The sequence below is a fragment of the Mus caroli genome, unplaced genomic scaffold (genome assembly GCF_978045245.1).
Source record: "Mus caroli unplaced genomic scaffold, Mus_caroli_1 scaffold_9, whole genome shotgun sequence".
In the NCBI taxonomy this organism is placed as follows: Eukaryota; Metazoa; Chordata; class Mammalia; order Rodentia; family Muridae; genus Mus; species Mus caroli.
This window is the reverse complement of record NW_028227264.1, coordinates 77,254,722-77,268,741: the sequence shown is the minus strand read 5'-3', so window position 1 is coordinate 77,268,741 and position 14,020 is coordinate 77,254,722. Positions and strand designations below refer to the sequence as shown.

At 39.1% G+C, this 14,020-nt stretch overlaps 1 protein-coding gene across 1 annotated transcript; it reads right to left on the bottom strand.

The window, feature by feature from the left end:
* Nucleotides 1-727: 727 nt before the first annotated feature.
* LOC110303550 (olfactory receptor 1078) lies at nt 728-1,657 on the bottom strand. Its single transcript, XM_021174662.2, has one exon. The coding sequence runs from the start codon at nt 1,655-1,657 to the stop codon at nt 728-730; it is 930 nt and encodes a 309-aa protein (XP_021030321.1).
* Between the last annotated feature and the right edge of the window lie 12,363 nt (nt 1,658-14,020).

Genomic DNA, 14,020 nt, shown 5'->3' with positions numbered 1-14,020 from the left:
ATATAAATGTATATTCTTAAATGGTTCTTGTGTCATTTTGCAATAACTTTGGGGGAGAGCATTAGGAAGATTGTTTCAGTAACAGAGAGCAGAATTTTTTCCATTAATTTATTGACTTATTCATTATATAAACCAATTGCTGCCCCCCTCTTTATTTCCCCATCCCCTTCTCCTCAGAGAGGGTGTGCTTCTAGAATATTGCTCCACTCTGGTGCATTAAATCTCTGCAGGTGTTTCTTCTCCCCCTGAGGTGAGATATTGCAGCCCAGTCTGGAAACAGAATTCACAGACAGGCAACAGCTTTAATCACAGCCCCTACTCCAATTGTTGGGGAATCCACATGGAGACTGAGCTGCACATCTGCTACATATATGTCATTCCTTGGTCAAGCCCAGGAATGTTCTTTGGTTGGTGGCTCAGTCTCTGAGAGTCTGAGAGCATAAATCTTAATCAAATGAGTTGCTTGCCATGTACACTTGAAATCAAATTATAAGAACTCCAGAAAGTAAACAGAATGAAGTTTGTCTACCATCTGACTAGTGTTCCAGGCTCTAGGAGTCTCTCTCCCTTGGAGATTTGGTGACTAGTAGATTGTTCATGCTCCAGTGGAAGGCCACATGCTTATAGGCACCATAAACTGTCCTCATAAGGTTATTAATAACTAAAAAGAAAACAAATGAGATGACATAAAGCTAGGAGGAACATAAAGTGGGGAAGGTAGGACTCGTTATAATTTCCTCACGAAGAGTCTTTTTAGGGCACTCTTAACATCTTTATTCCTAAGACTATAGATGAAAGGGTTCATCATAGGGGTAACTACAGTGTACGTGACTGAGGCTGTTGCACTTGCTTGTGAGCTATGGTTTGCGGCAGAACTGAGGTACACTCCTAGGCCTGTACAGTAAAATAAAGAGACGACTAATAGATGAGATGCACAGGTGGAGAATGCTTTGTACTTCCCATGAACTGAGGACATTGCATGTATGGAGGACACTATCTTGAAGTAAGAATAGAAGACACCAGCAAGAGGAACAATAGCTAGCAGCACAAGTGTAAAATATATCACCATATCATTAAGAAATGCATCAGAACAAGTGAGTTGAATCACCTGATTAGGTTCACAGAAGAAGTGTGGGATTTCCGGCTGTGTGCAGAAGGGCAGCTCCAACATCATTAAGCTTTGAAATAAGGCATGCAGAACACTTACAATCCAAGACACCAGAACCAGAAATCCACAGAGCTGGTAGTTCATGATAACTGTGTAGTGCATAGGGTGACAGATGGCCACATAACGGTCATAGGCCATGATAGTGAGCAAGAAGTTGTCCAATTCTACAAAAAGCAAGAAAAAGTATATCTGGGTAATGCACCCTGCATAGGTGATGACCTTGTTTTGGGTCTGTAAGTTCACTAACATCTTTGGAATAGTAGTTGAAATGAAACAGATGTCCACAAAGGACAGATTAGACAGGAAGAAATACATGGGGGTATGCAGTCGGGGGCCTGAAATAATAGCCACAATAATTAACGTGTTCCCAACAACAGTAACCAGGTACATAGAGAGGAAAAGACCATAAATAGCAGGTTGCAGGTCTTTGTTTTCTAAAAATCCAAGAAGAAGAAATTCTGCAACTCTTGTCCTGTTACTTGAGTCCATGTGTTGAATCTTTCTAGAAATAAAGAGAAAACACAACAACTATTCTCCACACAAATAGATATTTTCACATAGATAAAAATAGTATTTTTTTAGCAAATAATTTAACACTTTGGCATGAATCTAATACTTTTAGGACAGTCTGTGCTATAACTTAGGAGGAATTCCTATCTCTCTATGAGCCTTTGTCCCTGAGAGATCATGTATACTGTAGATTTAATAAGAATATTCTTTTCAACACTTAGTACTATATAGGAAGGTACCAAGCTATAATTAAAGGCTAATGGTTATGACTATAATCCAGACACTCTGGAGGTTGAAACAAAAGTAATTTCTATAAGTTCATTGCCAACACATGTTATACTTGTGTGATACTTGCTGATAAAAATTAGGATTCAAGGCCTGCTCCCCAGAAAGGAAATCATGGTAAACACTATAAAACAAGTGTACAAAAAATGCCTAGAGGAGCTATAGCTCCTTGTAAAGAACATATCACTGTTATTTTTCTTAGTGACTATTTTGTAAAACTACTTTCTACACATATACATTTATATCCATAAATTTGTACTGGTCTAAACCTAGATCAGAGTAGCTTCTTTTTGGTGTGGGTAGTGGTGAATAAAGAGCTTTATAAACTGGTGGAAATGCTGAGAATAAGTGACTGTGAGATGAAGATCAGACATATGCATCAACCTCCAAGCAGCCAAGGCTCAGAACACATCAATGGTAATAGAACCAAGAAGACATAAGAGAAAATGTAAGAACCAGAGGATGAGGAAAGGTAGGAAAGGCTGGCCTCTGGGCGTGATTTAACTGTTATACACATGTTTTTATAGCACCTGTAATTACCTAGATGAGTCCCACATAAGATCAAGCCAGGCTTTAAAAAAAAAAGAACGAAAAAAACCAGCATGGTTGTGGGAGAGACTAACTCCCAGGAAAGGAACTACAGGTAGCTGATGGCTACTGGTAGAGGAAACAATCACTTTTCTTTGAGGTTTGGACCACTGCTGTTTTGCTCACATCTCAGAGGATTGTCCTACATCCTTGCACTTATGGGAAGTTCCAGTTGGAATTAATGGGATATTAAAAAGGGAGTATACGAATGCTGGGAGAAAGGTGTTTCATCTAGGAGCAGATGGAATAGGAAATGTTGGTGATATGATCAAGCTATGTTACATTTATGTATGAAGTTTTCAAAGAATAAATATAAACTATTGTTTTAAAATTTAAAAAACTGACTTATAGCCCAATGAAGTATGTCTATGCAATTGCACGTCTTTGTGTGCATGCCTTTGTATTTTTTTGTCTCTGTGTGTCTGTGTGTGCTTCTCTGTGTTTGTTTGTGGATGTTTGTCTCTCTGTGTGAATGCTCACAAATGTGTCTGAGGATCAAACCTAGGGTTTGTGCATACTAATCTTTACCTATGCCTTCAACGACTGGGGATGCTAATATTATAAATATCAGAATATGGATAGCAAGGAAGATGACATTGAAACAGAGAGTTCATGTAGCCAGGAGTTTTATTTCAGCCTGCTCATGTCAAATTCATGCTGTTTGTTTCAGATGTTTGAAGCCACCAAGGAGACAATGAGAAAGACAAAATGTAATGAAAGCTGATGCCAGAAAATGATGGTCAATAAAGTAATCTGAATGTTGTTGTTAAAATGCAACACAGGGACACTCATTCACATCATGTTTTCCTTGCATTTAAGTTTCTTGCAGAGGCATGCTATTAATTGAACTGGATGGCCTACTAACTGTTATTGATATTTGATAGCTCCAGCCAGTATAAGAATAACTTTTCAGTACAAACATCCAGAATCTTTCCTCTGAGAAGTGCTTGTCAACAAACAAATTATGGTGGCCCTCTGAGGCCATTTCCACCAAATCTTCCTCACCATCTACCCTCACTGACAACTCCACAACATACCCAGGAGAATGTGCTCAAAACTACCAACTATTAAAACTTTATTTTGCAATATGTTTTTGAAGCACTATTTTGTAAAATAATAATAATAATAATAATAAGTCAAAACACAAAATATTTTCAACCATAAATGACTGAATAATTAATTTATGACCATCTAGTTGAAATAACATAAATATAATGAAATAAATTGGTGATATGGCCAAGCTATGTTGCATATATGTATGAAGTTTTCAAAGAATAAATATAAAATATCGTTTTAGAAAAGAAAAAAAGACTGATAGCCTAATGAAATGTGTCTGTGCAACTGCATGTTCTTGTGTGCATGCCTTTGTATTTATCTATGCACGTGTCTTTGTCTCTGTGTGTCTGTGTGTGTGTGTATATATACATATATATATGTATGTGTGTGTGTGTGTGTGTGTGTATCTCCATGTGTAGATGTCTCTATCTGTGCTTGAATGCTCACAAATGTGTCTGAGAATCAAAAAAAAAATGAGGATAAATAAAATGAAAGCAAGACAACAGTATAGGAATTACTTATGTGATAGGAATAATCAGAAATATAGCTAATAAAATTCATGGTTTCTACAAAACCACATACAGAATACATATGCACATTGACAAGATTATGTAGATATTCCAAACCATAGAAACTGTAAGTAGACATTATTCTGTTTTCATGTTCTCAGGGTTTGGAGAGTCGTAAGGTAACTACTCTAATACAACATATATGTTTTTCATAATATGTTTTAAAAACATTTCTTTTTAAACTAATAAAAATTAGAACAGGGGAATTTAAGGAATTCTAACACAATATGATAATGAAGATTTCTTGAGCCATAAATGCTGATTGACTAGATTGTATTATTACAAACTTCCACACTGTATTCCACACAGTCATGCTGTAGAGTCCCAGCAGCTAGACATCATACTAAAGATCACTGTGAGTACAGAGATAAATTTTAAAACAACACTAATTACATCCCTTTTATTTTCATGTTTTTGTGCTCCCAAATTCAATACACAAGAGACTCACTCCACATGTATCTGTGTAACTTGTGAAGTGAAAGAAGTAGCAGAATGAACGACCATAAACCTTAAAAATCATCATATGCATGATAGCGAATGTCAAAAAATTTTAAAATTAACATGATAATACCTTAATAAACAGAAAAGTTAAAAATTTAGAACCCATACATAAAAAGAAAAACTATATTAATAGTATTTCATGTATATGAATGCTGGTGGTGCCTATAGGATATGTTCTTACTTTCCATCAAAAATATGTTATATCCATAATTATGTCTCACATCTTTCATACAGCTGCAATAATTAACTGTATTCACTTTTTTGTGCTAAACCATGGCAAATACCTTCTTTGTGTATTGCAGTGTCTTTTGTGGTTTTCTTTATCTCCTCACACAAAAATATCTCTAGAGGCCTGGAAATAAAATATTATAAAGCAGGTAATTTATTTCAAGGTATGCATGAAATTTTATAATAGATATGTATCATATTTTACATGGTCTCTCATATTCTTTTTTTTATTAAACTGCTATTATACCACACAAGAAAAATACTTTCTTAGTTCAAATGGTAGTTTTCAATCAGGAGTGACTTGGTTTCGCAAAGTGGTGAAAAAATAGTTACATAATCCCACACTATTTTTATTTCCTTATTTTTAAAATGACAATTTATTTTAGTATTTGTGCTCATTAATGTCCACTCCTGTGTGTGTACTCAGAGAACAACTTACAGGAGTCAGTTCTCTCCTCCACACATTCCTTTAGATTTTTGTGTATATGAAATAACTAAATGAAAAGAATAAAGTTTGTATAAAACTAAACCCAACACTTTATTGGAAATATTGCATTAGAGAACAAGAATATGATACACAACTGGTTGTGAAAAGAAAGAGCTTGCATAGATCCTGAGGAGAAAAGAAAGGAAATGACTAACTCTCCAATGTGTTCAACCTCACAGATCAACTGTCTTTAGGACCTGCATTGATCCATCTGTTATATAATTCTCTGTAAAGAATTCTAGTTAGAGTGAAAGACATTACTTTAAAAGTTTATCTTAAGAAATTGTATCATGGGGCTGGAGAGATGGCTCAGTGGTTAAGAGCACTGACTGCTGTTCCGGAGGCCCTGGTTCAATTCCCAGCAACCACATGGTGGCTCACAACCATCTGTAACAAGACCTGATTCCCTCTTCTTGTGTCTGAAGACAGCTACAGTGTACTTACATATAATAAATAAAATAAATCTTTTTTTAAAAAAGAAATTATATAATAAGATTTGAAAAAAAAACTTTTACTATCCTTTATCAGCAACACAGAAGCAGTAGAGTATGTCTGATCTAAAATACAAAAATTGTTTCATTTTGTAGCATTTCCCTTCATAAAGAACACCCTACTTCCCCTGGGGCTGCATGTGTTCCTTTACTGAAGGAATATGCGTGTCTTTTCCCAATAACGCCCCCTCTATATACCTCTATGCATGTGTATGGGGTGTGTGTGTGTGTGTGTTCATGTTTGCATCTATGAGTGCACATGTTTACCTGTGCAGGTGCAGGCCTAAGATTGATGTCTGGAACCAGTCTATATCCCTCTTCCATAATAATCTTTGAAGTAGGGTCACACCATCAAACCCATAGCTCACAGATATGACTCGTCTGGCCAGCCAGCTTGGTCAGTGAACTTCTACCTCTGTCTTCTGTCATTTACATGAGCTCTGAAAACCCAAATTTTGATTTGCATGCTTCTGTGCAAGCACTTTAAACACTAGGCTATCTCCCTAGTACCTGGTTTCCTTTTTCTATGTGCTTCTGTTATTGTCATTTTATTGTCATCAATGAATCCTGCATCAATCAGTTCAATGCTCATTTCTTTTGATAGCACAAGCTCATAATACCCACAATACAACCCACAAACCATATAGAGCTTAAGAAGAAAGAAGACCAAAGTGTAGGTGCTTCGATCATACATAGAACAGGGAACAACACAATCACAGGAGGAAAAGGAAAGGAGCAACCTGGGAGGGAGAAAGGAGGGGGAGGGGAAAAATAGGGGCAGGATCAGGTATTGACAGGGACAGGAGAGAAGTACAGTGTTAGGAAATTGAAACATTTAGCAGTAGGGGTTGGGAAACTGGGGGTGGCACTACAAAGTCCCAGACAACAGACCCATTGGGAATGACTTTAGCTGAAAAACTCAACAAAGGGAAGATAGAAGCTGTAGAGCCACTTCTAGTAGATAGGCACAGTCCACATTTGAGGGATGGGGCCACCCACCCATCTCAAACTTTTTAACCCAGAAATGTTCCTATCCAAAGGAAAGACGGGGGCAAAAAGAGAACAGAGAGTGAATGAAAGGCCATCCAGAGACTACCCCACCTAGGAATCCATCAAATCTGTAGACAACAAACCCCCACATTACTGCAGATGTGAAGAAGTGCCTGCCAGGAGTTTGGTATGGCTGTTCCCTTAGATGTTCTACTACCACCTGACAAATACAGATGCAGATACTCAGCCAACAATCAGGCTGAGCTTGGGGACCACAATGGAAGAGTTAGGAGAAGGACTGAAGGAGCTTAAGAGGATGACAACCCCATAGGAAGAACAATATCAACTAACTGGACTACCCAGAGCTCCCAGGGACTAAACCACCAACCAAAGAGTACACACGGAGAAACCCCTGGCTCCAGCTGCATATGTAGCAGAGGATGGCATTATCTGGCATCAATGAGAGGGGAGGCCCTTGGTCCTGTGAAGCTTGATGCCCCAGCATAGGGGTATAATAGAGCAGTGAGGAGGGAGTGGATGAGTGAATAGAGGAGCACCCTCATAGAGACAAAGGGGAGGGGGAAGAGGGAGAGAGGATGGGAGGTTTCTGGAGGGATAACTGGAAAGGGGGATATAATTTGAAATGTAAATGAATAAAATGATTAATTTAAAAAAGAATAATAAATATGTGAAGTATTATAAGTAATGAATCACAATGCAGGCAAGCTCAGCAAGGTCACTCTGAACTAGGGTCCTGGCTCTCAGTTGACCTCAGATTCCATTCAGTTCTCAGTTCTCAGGTTCCATTCTCTTCTCCTTCCCTGCAGTATATCCTGTGTTCTTAGACTCACCTGGATTCAAGGCTAGGGAGGAAGGTCTCTCTCTCTCTCTAGAGAAGGTCAAAGTTTTTCCTGATGCCAGAGGATGGAGACCGAAGCTGTGTCTTATACAGCACAGCAAGAAGGAGTCAAGTGTTTTTCCCCTATAGAGACTTAAGACCTCAAAAGAGACCTTCTGTGCTGTCCAGCTTAAGACTGATCAGTCAAAGGGTAATCAGAGGAGGCATTTGCAGCTCACTATATTTGCTCATTACCCACAGTCTCTTCTGCTTAAATCATCCTATTGCCACCTGATTTCCCAGTGGGGTACTGGGCCTGGAAAGGGAAGAGTTTTATCCAGTTTGTTCCCAATAGAGCAGTTTATAATCCATTAAATATGATTTTTATTCATCCTACTCCATAGACATCTGATCTTCTAGCATATTTTCTACCTATTGTTGTATTCTGACCCCTCTGACCCTTCTTTGTTTAATGAAATTAAGAGAATCAACATTCAACATCCAAATGTTAAATCTTGGGTTTTATAAATATTATTTTCTCATACAATACATTCTAATACAAATTTCCCCTCCATCCATTCCACCTAGTTCTCTACCCATCCTATCTTTCTGCCCAGATCCAACCTCCAACATTCTCCAGTAAAGAACAGGCCTCCTAAGGGCCATCACCCCAACACAGCACAAGATATAATAAGATCAAGCACAAACCCTCATATTAAGTCTGGGTGAGGGAACCCAGTAGAAGAAAAGAGCACCCAAGAACACAAAAAGAGTCAGAGAAAAGCCCACATTCACTGTCAGCAATTCCATAAAACCACCAAGCCAACAAGATAGATATTGTTTAAATTTGACTTTATCATAGAATGTCTTGGGTTTTTTTCCATCTATGATTATCAAATGTTTTGCTGTTTATAGTAGACTGGTCTGGTCTCTGTGGTCTCTTAGAGTCTGCAGGATATCTGCTTAGGGCATTCTAGCTTTTCAAGTTTTCACTGAAAAATAGTAAATTATTCTTTTTTTTTTTTTTTTTTGATGTAAAAACCTGAGGTAGTTTAATGATGGAGCTCTGGGTCGAAACGTATCTCATGAAGGAGACAGTGGATTCGACCACAAGGCATGGAAGCTAGGGGTTTTTAAAGAAAGGGGCCTGGGGCTGGGGGAGGAATTGGCGTGGTTTCACATGATTGGTTCATTTAAACATCAGCAGCCTGTTAACATTTAACTTAGGTCAGAGGGCGGGAGATAGGGAGGTGTGTCACTCTCTTTATCTCTCTTTATCTTTATAGCCAAGCAGCCTTAGGAATGTCTTAACGATGGGCCTGCCCAGGCATGTCCTGGCCTGTTCTGCTATGTTCTCAGCCCCAGGTTTCAAAGCTCACGAATAACTCTTTGGGCTATTTGACATACATTACATGAATCACAGGTCTCAAGTTTTATTTTCTTTCATTCCTCTCTTCTTCTACTAAGTAATTCTAATCTTAGAATTTTAGAAGTCTATATCTCTATGTGGAGAATAGAAATCAACAGAATAAGAAGGGATAGTAAACAGAACTAGGCAGGGACCCTTCTAGTGAGGCTTCAGGGTCTGGGCATGTTGTAGGTGTACGTGGATCAGGTCTCTGGCTGGAACTGGTGAGATGTCTTTTGTGGTACCCGGCTCCTTCGCTGTAGCCAATTGTGACCAGCCTTCTTTCTGCACCACCTGAAAGCCTTTTAACTTAGCATACAGATTATTATTACAACAACATGTAGGTTTAAACACATCATTTAAGACAGTTATGGGCATGGGGAAGGAGCACCAAGTCTGCACCAGTTACTTTGGTTAATTTTGTCAAGGTCTCTTAGAATTCTATTCATCTTTTTTACCTGTCCTGAGCTTTGGAGCCTATATGCACAATGTAACTTCTAATCAATCCCCAATATCTTGGCCAGTCCCTGATTTATCTGGGCAACAAAGACAGGTCCATTATTAGACCTGATCACCTTGGGTATTGCAAACCTTGGGAAGATTTCTTCTAGGATCTTCTTGGCTATCACATTGGCCAACTCAGTCCTTCAACCATGAGGCTACTGCCACCGGTGTACCAGCTCGAACTCTCGGGCCAAGGCTGATCTGATCCTTCAGATCATTTTGAGTACCAGTTTCTTCTGCCAGAACGTCAGTGCAGTGATGAGTAGGTGAAGTCTTGGGCAGTAGGGTAGCGAGATTGAGGACAGCAGGTGGAGGGAAGGTCACTCATTCAGTCAACAAAAAGCTCTGATAATGTGTCACAGAAGCGTTGGTCGTCATCCATCAGTCAGGGGGCATTCAGATAATGATTTCAAGAGTGTGGGGTGCCACTACAGTTATTTGCTGTCCCACAGTGAGCTTATTAGCATCCTTGACAAGCAGAGCTATGGCAGCAATAGCTTTCAGGCAAGAAACCACCCGCTGGCAACAGGGTCTAACTTCTTGAATAGGTAAGCCACTGGCCTTTTTCAAAGTCTCAAAGTCTAAGTAAGGACTCCTCTGGCGACCCCTGGTCTCTCTTCCACATAAAGAGTGAAAGGCTTGGTTAGGTCAGGCAAAGGCTGGCCATCAGTAGGGCTTTTTCATTTCTCTAAAGGCTTTCTGGTGATCTGGGGACCACACAAACACTTCCCCTTCTTTGGTTAGGGGGTACAACTGGGAGCAAAAGTCGCCAACCCAGGTATCTAGAGTCTATAGAAGCCAACATTCACGTGGAAACTGAACAACACTCTTCTCAATGATACCTTGGTCAAGGAAGGAATAAAGAAAGAAATTAAGGACTTTTTAGAGTTCAATGAAAATGAAGCCACAACATACCCAAAGTTATGGGATGCAATGAAAGCATTTCTAAGAGGAAAACTCATAACTCTGAGTGCCTCCAAAAAGAAACTAGAGAGAGCACACATTAGCAGCTTGACAACACACCTAAAAGCACTAGAACAAAAGGAAGCAAATTCACCCAAGAGGAGTAGACGGCAGGAAATAATCAAACTCAGGGGCGAAATCAACCAAGTGGAAACAAGAAGAACTATTCAAAGAATCAACCAATCAAGGAGCTGGTTCTTTGAGAAAATCAACAAGATAGATAAACCCTTAGCCACACTCACTAGAGGGCACAGGGAAAGTATTCTAATTAACAAAATCGGAAATGAAAAGGGAGACATAACAACAGATCCTGAAGACATCCAAAACACCATCAGATCCTTCTACGAAAAGCTATACTCAACAAAACTGTAAAACCTGGATGAAATGGAGAAGTTTCTAGACAGATACCAGGTACCAAAGTTGAATCAAGATCAGGTTAATGATCTAAACAGCCCTATATCCCCCAAAGAAATAGAAGCAGTCATTAATAGTTTCCCAACCAAAAAAAAAGCCCAGGACCAGATGGGTTTAGTGCAGAGTTCTATCAGACCTTCAAAGAAGATCTAATCCCAGTTCTTCACAAACTATTCCACAAAATAGAAACAGAAGGTACTCTACCCAACTCATTCTATGAAGCCACAATTACTCTGATACCTAAACCACAAAAAGACCCAACAAAGATAGAAAACTTCAGACCAATATCCCTTATGAATATTGATGCAAAAATCCTCAGTAAAGTTCATGCTAACCGAATCCAAGAACACATCAAAACAATCATCTATCCTGACCAAGTAGGTTTCATCCCAGGGATGCAGGGATGGTTCAATATATGGAAATCCATCAATGTAATCCAGTATATAAACAAACTGAAAGACAAAAACCACATGATCATCTCGTTAGATGCGGAAAGAGCATTTGACAAGATCCAACACCCATTCATGATAAAAGTCTTGGAAAGATCAGGAATTCAAGGCCCATACCTAAACATGATAAAAACAATCTAAGGCAAACCAGTAGCCAACATCAAAGTAAATGGTGAGAAGCTTGAAGCAATCCCTCTAAAATCAGGGACTAGACAAGGCTGTCCACTTTCTCCATTCCTATTCAACATCGTACTTGAAGTCCTAGCCAGAGCAATTCGACAACAAAAGGAGATCAAAGGGATACAAATTGGAAAAGATGAAGTCAAAATATCACTTTTTACAGATGATATGATAGTATATATAAGTGACCCTAAAAATTCCACCAGAGAACTCCTAAAGCTGATAAACAGCTTCGGTGAAGTAGCTGGATATAAAATTAACTCAAACAAATCAATGGCCTTTCTCTACACAAAGAATAAACAGGCTGAGAAAGAAATCAGGGAAACAACACCCTTCTCAATAGTGACAAATAATATAAAATATCTTGGCGTGACTCTAACTAAGGAAGTGAAAGATCTGTATAATAAAAACTTCAAGTCCCTGAAGAAAGAAATTATAGAATATCTCAGAAGATGGAAAGATCTCCCATGCTCATGGATTGGCAGGATCAACATTGTAAAAATGGCTATCTTGCCAAAAGCAATCTACAGATTCAATGCAATCCCCATCAAAATTCCAACTCAATTCTTCAACGAATTAGAAAGTGCGATCTGCAAATCCATCTGGAATAACAAAAAACCTAGGATAGCAAAATCTCTTCTCAAGGATAAAAGAACCTCTGGTGGAATCACCATGCCGGACCTAAAGCTTTACTACAGAGCAATTGTGATAAAAACTGCGTGGTACTGGTATAGTGACAGACAAGTAGACCAATGGAATAGAATTGAAGACCCAGAAATGAACCCACACACCTATGGTCACTTGATCTTCGACAAGGGAGCTAAAAACATCCAGTGGAAGAAAGACAGCATTTTCAACAAATGGTGCTGGCACAACTGGTTGTTAACATGTAGAAGAATGTGAATTGATCCATTCCTATCTCCTTGTACTAAGGTCAAGTCTAAGTGGATCAAGGAACTTCACATAAAACCAGAGACACTGAAACTTATAGAGGAGAAAGTGGGAAAAGCCTTGAAGATATGGGCACAGGGGGAAAATTCTTGAATAGAACAGCAATGGCTTGTGCTGTAAGATCGAAAATTGACAAGTGGGACATCATGAAACTGCAAAGCTTCTGCAAGGCAAAAGACACCATCAATAAGACAAAAAAACCACCAACAGATTGGGAAAGGATCTTTACCTATCCTAAATCAGATAAGGGGCTAATATCCAATATATATAAAGAACTCAAGAAGGTGGACTCCAGAAAATCAAATAACCCCATTAAAAAATGGGGCTCAGAATTGAACAAAGAATTCTCACCTGAGGAATACCGAATGGCAGAGAAGCACCTGAAAAAAAATGTTCAACATCCTTAATCATCAGGGAAATGCAAATCAAAACAACCCTGAGATTCCACCTCACACCAGTCAGAATGGCTAAGATCAAAAATTCAGGTGACAGCAGATGCTGGCGAGGATGTGGAGAAAGAGGAACACTCCTTCATTGTTGGTGGGATTGCAAGCTTGTACAACCACTCTGGAAATCAGTCTGGCGGTTCCTCAGAAAATTGGACATAGTACTAACGGAGGATCCAGCAATACCTCTCCTGGGCATATATCTATAAGATGTCCCAACCGGTAAGAAGGACACATGCTCCACTAAGTTCATAGCAGCTTTATTTATAATAGCCAGAAGTTGGAAAGAACCCAGATGCCCCTCAACAGAGGAATAGATACAGAAATTATGGTACATTTACACAATGGAGTACTACTCAGCTATTAAAAAGAATGAATTTATGAAATTCCTAGCCAAATGGATGGACCTGGAGGGCATCATCTTGAGTGAGGTAACACAATCACAAAGGAACTCACACAATATGTATTCACTGATAAGTGGATATTAGCCCAAAACTTAGGATACCCAAGATACATGATACAATTTGCTAAACGCATGAAACTCAAGAAGAATGAAGACCAAAGTGTGGACACTATGCCCATTCTTAGAATTGGGAACAAAACACCCATGGAAGGAGTTACACAGACAAATTTTGGAGCTGTGATGAAAGGATGGACCATCTAGAGACTGCCATATCCAGGGATCCATCCCATAATCAGCTTCCAAACGCTGACACCATTGCATACACTAGCAAGATTTTGCTGAAAGGACCCAGATATAGCTGTCTCTTGTGAGACTATTCCGGGGCCTAGCAAACACAGAAGTGGATGCTCACAGTCAGCTATTGGATGGATCCCAGGGCTCCCAATGGAGAAGCTAGAGAAAATACCCAAGGAGTTAAAGGGATATGCAACCCTATAGGGGGAACAACATGATGAACTAACCAGTACCCTGGAGCTCTTGTCTCTAGCTGCATATGTATAGAACGATGGCCTAGTCGGCCATCACTGGAAA

Excerpts from the sequence above, each read along its gene's own strand:
- LOC110303550 (XM_021174662.2), bottom strand. The coding sequence starts at position 1,657 with ATGGACTCAAGTAACAGGACAAGAGTTGCAGAATTTCTTCTTCTTGGA.